The following is a 15,470-nucleotide window of genomic DNA, read 5'->3' on the forward strand; positions in this document are numbered from 1 at the left end:
ATTCAAAAATAATTCTATCATGCATTAATTACATTTTTTTCATGTGAATAAAACTTAATCCTGAAAATCTATCCCCCTGGGGATACCTCTTCTGCGAAGACTTTTGTGTATGAGATGATGAACGGCTTTGTTTCATTTATCCATATATGTATATATATATATATATATATATATATATATCATTTGTTGTCCCCTTTTGAGCCTATAATATTTTTTCTTTCTTATGATTCAACCCTAACCAAGGATCACCCCCACACTGGGGGGCAAGATGGAAGAAATCTGCTCACATGAGTGAAGACATAAAATCAGAGGAGATATCAAAAGGAGAACCAAATGTCAAGTACGAAGATCTAATCGAAAAAAAGAAGAAAAAAACGATAATCGACTCAAATGACGCATCAAGCTTCAAATTATGAGATTGATCAAGCACAATTATTCCAGAATCACTTCACACGAAGTTTATGGAGCATCGAGAGAGACACATACGAGCATATTCAAATTGAGCAAGACGGGATTGAAAGCATCAGAATGAATTGATCCTTGGTTCAATACCTTGAAACACTTGTTTGGGCCTATTTATCTTTTTCTTTCATAACCATGACCATGACCTACATTACGTGCCTTAAAAAGTCCCTTCTAATCATACATGGATTTCTAAACATAAGAGATTATCTTCAGATTTCATTCTGCCCATCAGGATTAATTTTTATTTGCAAACGGTTTTCTAAAATCTTTAATGCATGATAGAGAAAAATAACAAAGGGGGGTTCAAGACGTAAATTCTAAATGACATCTTGAAACCAAAAGAGGATTCGAGTTGAAAACCTGAAAAGGCGGCTTGAATGTAAAAATTGTGCAGTTGAGGCAATCGCACAAATTATTTGATAAGGTATTGCACAATGCGTGACGATAAGAGCAGGGAGCCGGTGAACACGTCCAATAGATAAGCATACAAGCTACCCCATCAGATCAGTAAACATCAAAGAAATAAGAAGGCCAAACCATTGACCAAACACAATAACTTGAGACTTTCTTATTGTTTCCTTTTTTAACTATTTCCCAAAGATAGCTTTGATATTGACACTTGTCAAATAGCTATAATTTATTAAAGGATTAACAGTGTAATTAATTCTTTGATGTCCAATGAACTCTAGTTTTATGATTTGTCTTAAATGTGAAACCTAGAAAGGGGCAATATTTTCAAAACTTTTGATTAAACATTTTTCAAAACTCTTCTAATACATTTTCAAAACTTTTGAAAATAAAAGAAGAAGAAAAACACTTTTCAAACAAGACAATCTCTCTGAGGTGGATCTTGATATTTGACATGTGGCTCTCAGACATAAAGCTCATGCTTAGAATTAGTGCTGAAGCAATCAATGAGGAATAATGGGGCATCTTTAAAGATTCAACAGTAAATGTTGGGGCATATTTGGAGATTCAACATTGAATATTGTGCCATATTTGGGGATTCAACATCCTGATGCAAATGATCAGATCTTCTGAAGGCATTTCCTCCACATGTAGGAACAAGCAAACAAAGCACGAGGAGATAAAACTAATTCATGTTGCATGCATCTTAGACATACTTAAGATCATCACATTCATCATTTTTTATACATATTTTTTGCAGCTTTTAGATTCAAGTTTCAACTTCAAGAAGAAAGATACTCGATTCAAAAGCACATTTAGAAATTGATGGTGGGTGCTCAACTTCACAGCGAAGGAGTGTCTGTCAATAAACAACTTTTCAATTTCATTCAGAGTCAATTTCAACTTCACACCAAAGGATATTGTACTCAACAAGCAATTTTCCAGTTTCATTCAGAGTCAATTTCAACTTCACAACGAAGGATATTGAGCTCACAATTTGCTCGAGAGTATATTTCAACTTCACGACGAAGGATATCTAACTCGAAGCCAAACTTCACAACGAAGGGAATCGTGTCCACTCGCAACAGCATAAGCTTGGATTTCAACTTCACGATGAAGGATATTCAAGTCAAGGCTCAACTTCATGATGAAGGGGTCATCCGCAATTTCAACTCCACGACGGAGGATATCGTACCCACACATCCACGATTTTAACTCCACGACGGAGGATATCGTACCAACAGATCCACGATTTCAACTCCACAACGGAGGATATCGTGCCCATACATTCACGGTTTCAACTTCACAACGAAGGGAATCGTATACACGAGTATCATCCATCTCTTGATTGGATTTCAACTTCACGACGAATGATATCCAACTCAAAGAATGAGTGTATGTCAATAAACTTTCCAGTTTCAGAGCCAATTTCAACTTCACGGCGAAGGATATTGGACTCGAAACAACACAAGCTTGGATTTCAACTTCACGATGAAGGATATTCAAGTTGCTCAACTTCACGACGAATGAGCCATCCACAATTTCAACTCCACGATGGAGGATATCGTACCCACGAATCCATGATTTCAACTCCACGACGGAGGATATCATGCCCACACATCCACGGTTTCAACTTCATGACGAAGGGAATCGTACACACAAGCATCATCTATCTCTAGGTTGGATTTCAACTTCAGGACGAATGATATCCAACTCAGAGAGGGAGTGTTTGTCAATAAACTTTCCAGTTTCATAGTCAACTTCAACTTCACGACGAAAGATATTGGCCTCGAAACAATATAACTTAACTTGGATTTCAACTTCTCGATGAAGGATATCCAATTCAAGTTTCAACTTCACGACGAAGGGGTCCACGATTTCAACTTCACGACGAAGGATATCGTGTCCACCAGCATCAATGCAACTCTTGGATTTCAACTTCACGACGAAGGATATCCAATTCGAGGCTCAACTTCACAATGAATGAGTCATTCACGATTTCAACTTCACGATGAAGGATATCGTGCTCATTTGCAGCTTAGCTCAAGGCAAGAAGGGTTATCTGCTAACAAAAGACCTTCGAGTTCGATTATACTCAGCTCAAAGGCACATCATTTGTAGTATAGCTTAAGTCGAGAAGGGCTATCTGCCAACTAAAGACCTTCGAGTTTGACTACGCTCAGCTCCAAGGCACGTCATTTGCAGCATAACTCAAGGCTAGAAGGGTTATCTGTCAATAAAAGACCTTCGAGTTCAATTATATTCATCTCAAAGGAATATCATTTGCAGTATAGCTTAAGTTGAGAAGAGCTATCTGTCATCAAATACCTTCAAGATTCGATTTCATTCAGTTCCAAGGCACGTCATTTGCAGCATAACTCAAGGCTAGAAGGGTTATCTGTCAATAAAAGACCTTTTGAGTTCGATTACACTCAGCTTAAAGACACATCTTTTGCAGCATAACTCAAGGCTATAAGGATTATCCACCAACATCAAGACTTTTGAGTTCGATTTTATTCATCTCAGAGGCATATCAACTGCATGGTAGCAACGAGGAACTATCTTCTGGAAGAATTTTCAAGCTGAGGTCTTTAATCGAGAAGAAGACCAAGGCCCAATTCCAGGTTCAGCCTGAAGCCCAATTATAATTACTCCCCAAAAAATGTATCAAGTCTCAAAACAAAAAAGGATCGGACAAAAACTGGTTGTCTTTTTAATCTTTGCCCTATTATCGTTACACGATAATGTGCAAAGAGGGGCAGTTGTAGACCCCAAATTTTGTCCTCATCCCAGCATTACACCAAGCTGCCCAAGAGCACATGTTTCCTACCATTGCCAACTCACAAAGATAAAGATGCATGTGAAATCCAATCCAAATTATGATCACATCACAAGTTGTATTATTTTATGGAAATGTTATGTAAAATAGGGGTTATAAAACCAGAATGAAAATGTAAGAAAAGAGGGGGGGAATTTTGGGATCGATTCGTTGAAGGAAATACAAAGCAAGTCTTAAGGTATTTTTGTGTTTTTTTTTCTTTTCGAAATACCAGTAATATATATATATATATGCATAATAACCATATTTTTACAGCATGTAGTAAAAAATAGAGATAGATTAAAGAGGATAGAATAGAATCCTAAGTTACTTCATTAATCATAGTTAAATTTGTTTGCTTAATTCTCAGATTACAACTAAAAAATCAGTTAGTATGATTTTTATTTATGGTTTATTTTTCCCCTAAAAATATAGATGAGTTAGGATTTTAAAATTACCTAGATGTTGTGGTGTTCGTCGGGTTAGTGTTGACATCGCCGGATTTGGTGTGTCGTCGTCGTCGGATTTAGAGTGTCTGCCGTGGGGAGGTTGAGTGATTAGAACGAAAGAAAAGGAATAAAAGTTAGGGGTCTATAGCAAACTGAGAATGAAAATGGGGAAAGGGTTTTTTTTGTCTTAATTCACGTGTTCTGGAAATGAACAAGGAAGGAGGAGTGTTTTAATTTAGATTGTGGGTTAACCTCACTTAGGGTCCCCATATTATTTGTCATCTTTTACTTTGGTAGTTTAAAATGTTGGTCTATTCACTTCAAGTCCCCTCAATTTCTGTTGTGTTTTGCATAAGGACCCCCAAATATATGCGTACAAATTACGTATAACCCCCTTAAATTGTAACATCCGCAATACCGAGTTAGTGACCAAATTGTAAAGTTTCAGAATTTGGTGACTAAAGTATAAGAATGAAATAGTTCAATGATTATTGGATATATATGATGAAGGTTATTTAGTAATTAGTAAAGGAAATAAAGGGCAAAAGGGTCAATTGACCAAGAAATGAATAAAAAATGGGATTGGTAAGGATAAAGGCACGTGGAAAGGGAGAGAATTCTCCAGAGTTCTCTTCTCCTTTCTTATTCTTCTTCACGTGGAAGCCAAGAGCCAAAGGTAAGTTTCTTTGTTTATAATTGAATTGTTGATTTTAAGGTTGGGTTTTAATTATTAGATGATAACTAAGCTTAAGGAAAGCTTAAATCATCTTAAAAGCAAAGGATGATGGAGTTAGGAGAGATTAAAGATTTAGAGTTTACAAATGAAATCTTGGAATAAAGTTCATTTCTTAGATTGTAAGTTAAATTTGACTTGTCAATGGTTAAATTAAGAGATTTGGAGTGATAGAATTGGATTTAGATCATATAGAAAATTTGGTATGATTCTTGAATCTCATAAGGAAGATAGGATTTTGAGGTTAAAGATGATTTACATGGATATAAGTTGGTTCAAGTTATAGTCGTTGAGTTTAATGTCATAAGAGGGGCTTAAAATAGAAGAATTAAGGGAAGAGTTGATGATTTACGTGCTAAAATGTCAGTTCTGGGGGATGTGCATCGATGCACATTCATTGTGCACCGATGCATCGATGATAAATACCAGAAATTGTTTAAGGTGCATCGATGCACATGCAGTGCATCGATGCATGAATTTAAATAGAAAACATCGAATAGGATTTATGCATCGATGCATAAGGAGTGCATCGATGCATCCCCATTAAATACAAACATCGAATAGGATTTATGCATCGATACATGGTGTAGTGCATCGATGCATACCTTCATTAAAAGATGAAATTGGCTTTTCTTTGAGACTAAGGAGTGATAGTTTCGAATATATCAATCAGTATACTGATAAGTATTAATGTATTATTATGTAGATATAGAATGAAAGCTTGTTCCGAAACAAACTAAGGATTAGGATTGATTCAAACAACGAGGCCCAGGTGAGTGCATACTAGTGATATGTAGTGTTTAATGGAAATAAGACTTGCGATGAGTCTATTTCCTAGAGTAATATGCATGAAGTCATGGACATGATTATGTGTGGTTATAATTATATGTGATTATCTGTATTACATTGATTGAATGTATGCATGACTAAAGATAAGGATATGCTTAGTATATGCTATATGATGTATGTAATACTTTAATATGTAATAATGAAAGAACATGAAATAAGTTATATGATAGAGTCATAAGAAATGAAATGAATATGAGAGAATAAGATAATCAAGTATAAGTTATATGATAGGGTATAAGTAATTATACGAGAAATGTTAGGAGACTCTAAGAGAATAATATAAATTCGAGGACATAAATAAGGATACATAAGTAATATAGGGAAGATTGATAAATTAAAGGAAACTATGGTTTATGTATTATAGTGAAGAGCTACAAAGTTTTATTAAAGAGTATTGGGGAAGTCATGAGAAATTGAACTAAATAAATAGATGGTTTATGTGAGTGGAAAAGGAAAATGATATAAAATAAATGGAAATTATTTATAAGATAGTATGAGACTAATTGAACATGTAATATAAACTTTATAAAGGAGTACTTGGGTAAAATCATTATATGATACAATTATAGATTATTACTATACAAATTATATTAAAATATGATATATGAGAATATCAGTAAGTTTATAGGATATTGATAGGACATATAAGAATATTTAAATGTATGCTGATATGAAAAAGGGAATACAAAGAAATGGAGCATAAGGTAGATAATATGATATCAGTTATTATATATCTATATGATATATGCCATCAGATAATATGAAAGGACTCTGAAAATTGATATAAGCTACATGAAAGTGTTCTATGTGTTTCTATATGTTATATGAAGTATATGATCTTATGTGAACAAGATATGATAAGTATGTTTACATGAATAAATGTGATTGGGTGAGAAATGATAGACATTATATGAAAACATGATATATGTGACATGTGAATTATATGGAAATGATCTACGTGTAAGTGAACTATGTGACTATGTGATAATATGAAAAGAAGCTATGTGATACGTGATATGTGAAAGTGAATTACAAGTTTATGTGAATATTTGAAATGAAATAAATGATAACGCCCATGTTATGTGTCATGAGAGCTAGGGGTATAGTTGGCATGCCAAGAGTCGAGGGTCTACGCGGTCCTTCGGGATATATATATATTCTGTGGAACATGTGTGAAGTCTTGAAAGACACATACTTGATCCCTAATATATGTATATGATTCTTAAGGAATAATATGTGGTCCTTATGGACATTATTATATGGCACTACGGTGCAATTCTACGCGGTCCTTCGGGATATATATATATATTATGTGGAACATGTGTGAAGTCTTGAACGACACATACTTGATCCCTAGTATATGTATATGATTCTTAAGGAATAATATGTGGTCCTTATGGACATTATTATATGGCACTACGGTGCAATTCTACGCGGCACTTCGGTGCAATTATACGAGCTGTGGTGACAGCATTAGTGCACAACCTCTATAGACTCACATATCGATAGTTCTCACATATGTACATGGGCTAATCCCGAGATATGAACAAATATATGTTAGTGGTATGATAAATGTTATAGAAATGATATGATGTTGTGTGGGTATAGTGTTTGATTGAAAAGGTTAAAGTAGGTGATTACATGATAAACTGTTAATGATGAATTATGTGTATGTATGTATTTACTGTAATTAATCTGATATGATTTTATATGATACGAAGAATGCATGGAATTGGTATAACATGATAGAACAGAACCTGCATGTATTGATATATGTTATAAAGTGCATTATAAGTTGTTATGCCTCACTAAGTCTTCGACTTAGCGTGTGATTGTTTCACACGTAGGTTTCGAGAAGAGTAAAGAGTAATGCGGAGCAAGACAGGTCAGTTCTCCTTACCAAATGTCAGATCAGAAAATATATGTACTGGTTATAGAGTGTAGTTGGCATGTAGTCTAAGGATATAAATTGTATGAACTCTGATATATTTTGTAAACGTTTTGAATAAGTTAAATGTTATCAAAGTTTTTAAATTACTCATTATTTTATACAAGTAAATGTTTTGAAAAGTCAATGTGACACCTCGGACTCGAATCCAGGTCGGGTACGGGTTGGGGTGTTACATAAATGTTGCCGAGTTTTTACATTCCGGTCCCTAAAACTCTATATTTTATTTGTTTCATTTCTGGCACTTTAATTTCATTATTTTTAATTTAATCACTAACCTGTTGTATTTCTTGTTTTGTTTGTTTCTAATTTGGGTACTTTATTTTCTGTTTATTTTATTTTAGTAATTATTTACTCTTAATTTGGTACTTTTTTTTATTTTTTTTATTTACTTTTTATTATTATCATTTTTCAATTTTAATACTAACTCTTTGTTTTTGTGTGTTTTATTTTTTAACTTTATTTATGATTTTTTTAGGAAAATTTTAACCAATCAAATGTAAGTAATTTGAATCGAATATCCAAATTGCAATTTCAATTTCAATTTTCGCAATTAAGACAACCGGCAAATTAAATGGTACCGAAAGGGCAATTCAATGATGCTAATCATTCCTTGATTGTAACCGACTCCTGAACTCGACATATTTATGGTAAAACGCAGATCAGGTAAGATGGTATCCGATCAACCAAATTTTTTACAAAAAATAAATGATCGGTGGCGACTCTACAATATTTTTTATTTAAAGTCAAAGCCAAATTCCGGGCCCATCCGAAAGACGGTCGCGACACCTTCAATTCTGGATTATTTTCTTGGAGGCTCTGTGGCTTGCCATAAATTACATTGTTTCTACTTTTTTGCATGAACTGGATCAGTATATGGACCAATTTAATCCAAGACTTAGGTGGCGTTTGGTTGGATGAAATCCTTTGGAATTGGGGGAATTGGAATCCAATTCCACCACTTTCCCATTTTTTGTTCAAGTTTTCTAAGGGAATTAAAATCTATCATGGCTTCAACTTTCCATCAAATGAGGGAAAGTGAATTCCATCCAAGAATGGATGAAATTTAATTATATTGTTGGAGCCCTTGTTGGAGGGAATTTAAATTTGACCATATTATCCTCATCAATCTTTTGATAATTTATTCATATATTGAATAAAAATATTTTTTTATTATTTCGGGTCGGGTTTCTAATTCATATATTCAGGTCGGGTCGGGTGAAACTTTATTTTGGTCGGGTCGGGTCGGTTTTTTTAAGTGTGATATTCGGGTCGGGTCGAGTTCGGGTTTAAGGTGAAAAATACCAGACTCGAAAATATATATAATTTTACCTTATATATTTAGGAATAATTACAATAATACCCCTCTATATATATATATATATTTTTAATTAAGTCGTTTTTATTGAATAAAAATATTTTTTATTATTTCGGGTTGGGTCGGATTTTTTTAAGTATGCTATTCGGGTCGGGTTTTTTTAAGTGTGATATTTGGGTCGGGTCGGGTTTAGGGTAAAAAAACCGTACCGACCCGAAAAATATATAATTTTACCTTATATATTTAGGAATAATTACAATAGTACCCCTCTATATATAATTTTTTTCAATTAAGTCAATGTTTTTATTGAATAAAAAAAATTATTATTATTTTGTGTCGTGTCGGGTTTCTAATTCATATATTGAATAAAAATAATTTTTGGTATATTTTTTAGTAACTAATTAACATACTCCGATTGGAATATATCGAAATATTACTTTATCTTTTGATAACTTATTAACATATTTTGATTGCGATGCTTTTAACTTATGATGTTTATTAACATGATTTTTATAATTTATTGAAATGAATAATCAATCAATAAAATGAAAATTTAATATTTTTTTATTTTTTTAATATATTATTACATGTAAGTTGTAAAGCAAACTAAAATAAAGTAAAAAAAATAAGAAAGACAATTATGTCATTTTACATTACTGAAATCAAATTTATCTGACATGTCTGCGAATCAAACAGAATATGGAATTGGATTCCAATTCTATTTCCTGTCAACCAAACAGAATATGGAATTGGATTATAATTCCTGACAGATCCCAATTCCTTCATAGATTTCAATTCCCTCATAAACATTCCAACGAACCAAACGGCACGTTAATGTATTGATATCAGTATGAAAACATGTAAAAGAACGTGTTTATTATAATAACTTTAAATACAGTAAATCAAACTAAAAAAACATGTTCTTCCTATTCTAAACTTAAGTATGTATCCATTATAGTAATCGATCTTAGCATATGATATGTTCTCTAGAACTAGATGCATTGAGGCATGTAAAAACCCACATTACCTAATTTCAAGATCATTACTTCTTAATACCACAATGATTGAGCTTTAAATAAGCTTATTACAGTCACGACTTACAAGCACATACAGATCATCAAGATGGTTAATGATTAACATATAAAAAGATAAATTAAAGCAACCAGCAAGCAATGCCAAGTTCAATATCATGCACTCAAATAAAAATGAGAAAATATAAAATCAAACTAAAACAATGTTGCTAACAATCTCATCAAAATCTTTAATAGAAAAGATCCCTAATGGTTCACAATATAAATCCCACATAAAACAAAGTCTGAAATAAACTTAGAAAATGTAAAAGAAACGCTTGAAACCCAATAAGTCCATCGAACTTAGAACCCTAGCTTGGTACGGCGCCAGTGCCTACGCTTAGCATTATACCTTCAATCAAAAAAAGGGAAAAATCAATAAATACTCTTGAAAAATCTTAAAAGTAGGAGAAAAACAAAAACTTGTAAACAATATTCAACAAAAAATACCTAATGGTGTTGTCTGTGCGCATGCGGATCCAGTAAGGAATGGGCCTGTTCTGCCTCATCTTCTTGGCCAGCTTCTTCTTGATCCTGAAGGTCTTGTGCGAAGGCTGTCAAATTAAACCATTCAAAGTTTAGACTCTTAAACTCTTCTTTACAAATTAAACCATTCAAAGTTTAGACTCTTTAACTCTTCTTTACAAATAGCGATAAATACCGAACCATTTAAACAAAAGAGTGAAAACATGAACCATAGCAATTCAAGCTTGAAAATGAATAGCCCAACATCTAAGGAAAGGAAGAAGGAATGCGATTACCATTTTTTGGCACTTCCCGCCGTTGAGATGACAGCGGCGCGAAGGTCCTCCTCAAGCTGCCGGGTGAGAGCTTTGCAAACAGAAACCGTGAAAACCTAATAATGAAGATATTAATTATATTAGAGTTTAATCCAAATTTAAGTTTAATCAAAATAATGAAGATATTACGTTAAGAGAAAATTGAGGGAATTAGAAAACATATTTATTTCTATGTTTATTAAAAGTAGAAAAAATATAATTTGAATATATTATGGATTAGAGTTATAATTTAATTAGTCAATAAAAATTTCTATTATTTTTTTTTATTTGTGATATTAGTGAAAATTCTGTTTTTTTCTTAATTTTTCAAATAAAATGTTGATGTTTGTTTTAGTATACGATCATAATATTTACTGTTATTTTTAATAAATTATATTAATTTAATCTATTTAAAATTTTAAAATTAAGTTATTTTTATGAACTTGTTGGTAGGTTTTGTTTTTTTAATAATTTTTTATGGTTTTTGTGAATATAATAAGTAATGTGTTTATTAATAATTAAAGGAAATTGATTACTGGCCTAAGGCGGTCAATATTTGGGCCCAACACAGATTAGAAATGTTACAGCCCATCGTAATTCACAAATATAGTAACTTTGTTTTTTTCAAATCTTAGCTTACCCTCCACGCGCAGTTGATACTAGCGTGGCGCGTCCAAAGGTTTCGATCTTAAATGTTACTTAGGTAATCTCTTCGACGTAAGTATCTCTCTCGAATCTCGATATATAATCCTCTGTTAGTACACCGTCGCTCTGCCTCATTCTAAATATTATTGGATTTAGGGTTCTGGGTTCTCTTTTCCACTATAGTGAATTGGTCATCAAATCAAGTGGTTGTAGTTTTCTCAATAGTTGGCTTCAATCCGATCTCTTATAACGCCAATACCTCCTCGCGCATCTAAGCGAAAATCTGCCCCACCCAATTCCTCTTCCGTCACATCATCCGATGGTCGTTCTGGTACGACTTCCTTTTTTGTTTTCCGTTTCTTTCTGCGGGAGAAAAGGAGAAATGATTCTGCTGTGTTTTAATGTTTGCTATACGAGAAAGCGCGGGAGGAAAAATATGAAATGAATCTTAAAAAAGCGAGAATCTTACAAGCCAAGCAAACCCCGATTACTTCTTTACAGTAATTGCTGGGTTTTTTGTTCTTTTGGTTTGTTAGTGGGTGAATGAATATTATTCTATTCTGATTGTTATTTTCAGAAACCGCGGGAAAAGTGAATAAGTTAAGTTGAAACCTTGTGTGCAAACCGATAAAAAATTTCTTATAACGAGCTTCGATTAAATCGTTTCTATTATAGGTTTTCTGGTTGAATGTATAATTATATTGCAACTTAATGAATTCGTGTTATAATTGATATTATATGTTCATTTTTTTTCTCACAGCAAGTTAAAGAGAAAATAACAAGTATGGGAGACTGTTGCGTCAAAAATAGGGTTTTTTTAGTATTAGATTTTGCCTGATAGAGTGGAAATTTTGGAAAGGTATTGAAAATTAAAGGGTTAGTCAAGTGAAAAGATAGTAAAGTATATATTTTTTAATTCAATTGGTGTTATTAGTAGCAGGGATGAAAAAATTGAAAGAAAATCATATTTTCTTTCTATTCATTTTTTGATATAGTTGAAAAATTAGGGGAAAGTAATCAGTCTTTGAAAAATGTATAGTTTTGAACTCTCTTTCTAAATCGGAATGATTTGGATTTACAAGTGAGAAAAATTATCATCAACCTCATTTTCTTTCCTCCTGCTTTTCCTTTTTACCAAGCATACTCCCTCATTCCATCCTTCTACTTCTCCACTCAATCAAGCAAAACCTTAAAATTAATGTTAGGACTGAGGAGTTCAAACTCTTGAAAGTGATGCAGGAACAAATTTTATAATATTTTATTTATTATTTTAGTTTTATTTCATTATATATATTAATTATTAGATTTATGATGGATGACTAAGGCTAGAGTTATTAAGTACTTTTTAAGTTCATTAGTTATCTTTAGGCCAAAACAATTATTATTATTATTACTTTCTTATGAATTAATAGTAAAACTAGAGGTTTTTTTTATATAATCCCAAGTTTTCTTGTGTTCTATCTTCCCATTCATATTTCAGTCATTATTTTACTGTTTTATTTCTGGTTTTCTTCTTAGCCACATCAGAAAGGAATTTGCTTTTTATTTATGATACTTCTAAATTTACTCTAATAATTTAATATGTTATATTTTCCATGTAACATACCAACTTAGCCTCGTTTTTCTGTAGTTGGTAATATTTGTCTTTTTGTTCTGCCCCTAATTGGTGGTGTGGATAGCCTTACAGGGTCGCAATAGAGTAGCAATCTGACTTGAATGTTTGTTGATTAGATAAAATAATGGTAATGATGTTTATCCTAAGATGATTAAGCTAGAATTTCCACCCCAAACATGCTTTCTATAATTAATCGCCTAATCTTTTGTGTGTTTCTGGTGAGGTGCCTGGTATTCTTACTAGATATGCTACTCTTTGTTTCAGTCTTATATAAAGCTAAAACAAAAGGGATTGGAAAAACAGATCACTTGTTCAATACGTATGCAAATAGTTCCTTAGGCATGATTGAGTAAGTACATTCCGTGCACATTCTTTATATTTTTAGAGCTAAAAGCATGGTGGTATCAACTTTTTCTCTGGCTAAATGGGTGATCGGTATCATCATTTATGAATAGAAAATAATAGAAGGCTGAATAAATTTATTATATTTATCCAATTCATGCTGTTAATTTTCAAGGTCAAGAATCTTTCTCAAACTTATGGTTCTTAGAGGTGTTAAATCTAGTTATCATTTCTTTTAAATCGCCATTTGAACATGATGTCAATGAAAAGCTTGTGAACCTTCTTAAATTGTTGTTTGAACATAATTTCTCACATTTTATTGTATGGTATGTAGAGATATTTCATTGGGTCAAAAAGTGATGAGTTTCGCCGGAAAGAAAGAGCTGTGCCATTTTTTTAAAAGAAAAATCCTTACCTGACTGTTAAAGAAATTTTGATCATTTTGATGCGAGGCGATAAACTGTAACAAATGTAATTTGTCTGGAAATTTTTAACATATGCCCTACCGGAAGCAAAAGGAGAGATTTTCTTTAGATGATTGCTTGCTTATCCTTTTTTAATCCCTTAGTTTGCTTGAGCAGTCCAGAAGGTATTGAAGCACAATGTGCAGATCTAGACGTGGATTACACTGATGTGAGGATATTGATGCGAGCTTGGTATGTATTTAGTGGACAATGATTGGCCCCCGTTGGTGAGAGGTTCTTCTAACAATATGTATTCTGCATATCTCAGGAAATTAAAGCTGAAAAGCAGGGCTATTTTACATATTTAAGTAAAGACACTACTTATATGACTTGTTATATTCAACGGGATACCAGAATAGAGAATGTGAACTGCCGTTAGATGAATGACCACTTTTTTCCTTCTCTTGCATTGAACTAGGATGAGTGGCAAACTGGCCTGAAAGCATTGGGGGTCCAGCGAGGAGTTCCTCTTTGAGCTGACTAAGCCACAGATTGGTTTCAGTCAAAATGATTTCGAACCCTTGGATAATATAATGATGTACATGATCAAATCGGTGAGAAAATAATTTCCATTGTATTTCTTGATTTTGAAACCCTTGGAGAAGTTCCTTGAAATGACTGTATTTTCTCTGATGCAGGAGTTAAATAAGGAGTCCCCATTGTTGGATGGAGAATTTGGATTCGATGCGTACTCCCTTGGATCATGTATATGAGAAGGCTGATGCTGATTCTAAGATAAAAGATGGTTGCTTCATTTAATATCTTGTCGAAAATTATGACATCTTCCTTTATGGAATTCTTTCTTCATGTCCTGCAAATTGATGGAAATGTAGTTTGAGAAATTTTTAGTTTGTCCGTTTTTTCTTAGTTTTAGTTTGGTTTGTCATAGTTTATTTGAAGGTAACAGAAGAGTTTTTTCCTGCTGAGAATGGCAAACGTCGAGTCTCGATACTTCACCGCCGAGCAACACAGATGGAACATGGAAAACCTCGAAGGCCATGAGTATCAACTTCATGTTCTACCTCGAACCAATTTCTGTTGGAGAATAGTTGTAATATAAGCTTGCTGCTGAGACTAATCTTCGTTGCTCCTGATGGACATTTATCAATCATCTTGTATATCTGATCTACACTAGAAAAGTTGTTTCTTCAATGGAAGATTTGCCTTAAAATCATTTAATATGAATGACAAATAGCATTTAAATAGCAGAAAATGACGTTCTTGCTAATTACTGCTACCAATGTTCTATCACAGCAATAACTTGTTGAATAAAACACTAAGAAAAGAAGGGATATATGGGGTTTCTTTAGCAGATTTAACAGGTCATTGGAGAACAAAGGGTATCAATTAGATAAATTGATACAGGAGAATATCATTGGATCCAAAATTCCAACTCCCTGCTATCGACATTGTTTTTTTCTTCTTCTTCTTCTTTTGTGTGCGGAAATTACTGGTTTTCTTAAGGAAACTAGCTGGCATTCACTACCACGTTCAACAGATTTTAAGGATAAATTACATCAGTCACTAAACTTTTAGGATATTCTCAGTTTGTTCACGAAAATAATTT

The 15,470-nt window shown here is 32.9% G+C and overlaps 1 protein-coding gene and 1 long non-coding RNA gene across 6 annotated transcripts; one reads left to right on the forward strand and one right to left on the reverse strand.

Annotated features, from left to right (window-relative positions):
• Positions 1 to 10,225: 10,225 nt before the first annotated feature.
• Positions 10,226 to 10,911, reverse strand: LOC120156922 (60S ribosomal protein L39). The gene is made up of 3 exons (XM_039168189.1): positions 10,820 to 10,911; positions 10,509 to 10,612; positions 10,226 to 10,410 (listed from the first exon to the last, which is right to left on the reverse strand). Exons 1-3 carry the CDS (start codon positions 10,820 to 10,822, stop codon positions 10,362 to 10,364), a joined length of 156 nt encoding a protein of 51 aa, XP_039024120.1. The 5' UTR covers positions 10,823 to 10,911; the 3' UTR covers positions 10,226 to 10,361.
• A 635-nt stretch (positions 10,912 to 11,546) lies between these two features.
• Positions 11,547 to 14,693, forward strand: LOC120157062. 5 transcript variants are annotated; one of them, XR_005519115.1, is made up of 5 exons: positions 11,547 to 11,813; positions 13,362 to 13,446; positions 14,008 to 14,095; positions 14,172 to 14,457; positions 14,542 to 14,693. It is a non-coding gene; the product is annotated as an uncharacterized LOC120157062 (long non-coding RNA). The 5 variants fall into 5 exon arrangements; XR_005519113.1 differs by having other exon boundaries at positions 13,362 to 14,095; XR_005519116.1 differs by having other exon boundaries at positions 14,021 to 14,457.
• Positions 14,694 to 15,470: the final 777 nt, after the last annotated feature.

This window comes from Hibiscus syriacus, unplaced genomic scaffold (genome assembly GCF_006381635.1).
Source record: "Hibiscus syriacus cultivar Baekdansim isolate YM2019G1 unplaced genomic scaffold, ASM638163v2 tig00111238_pilon, whole genome shotgun sequence".
NCBI classification, from domain to species: Eukaryota; Viridiplantae; Streptophyta; class Magnoliopsida; order Malvales; family Malvaceae; genus Hibiscus; species Hibiscus syriacus.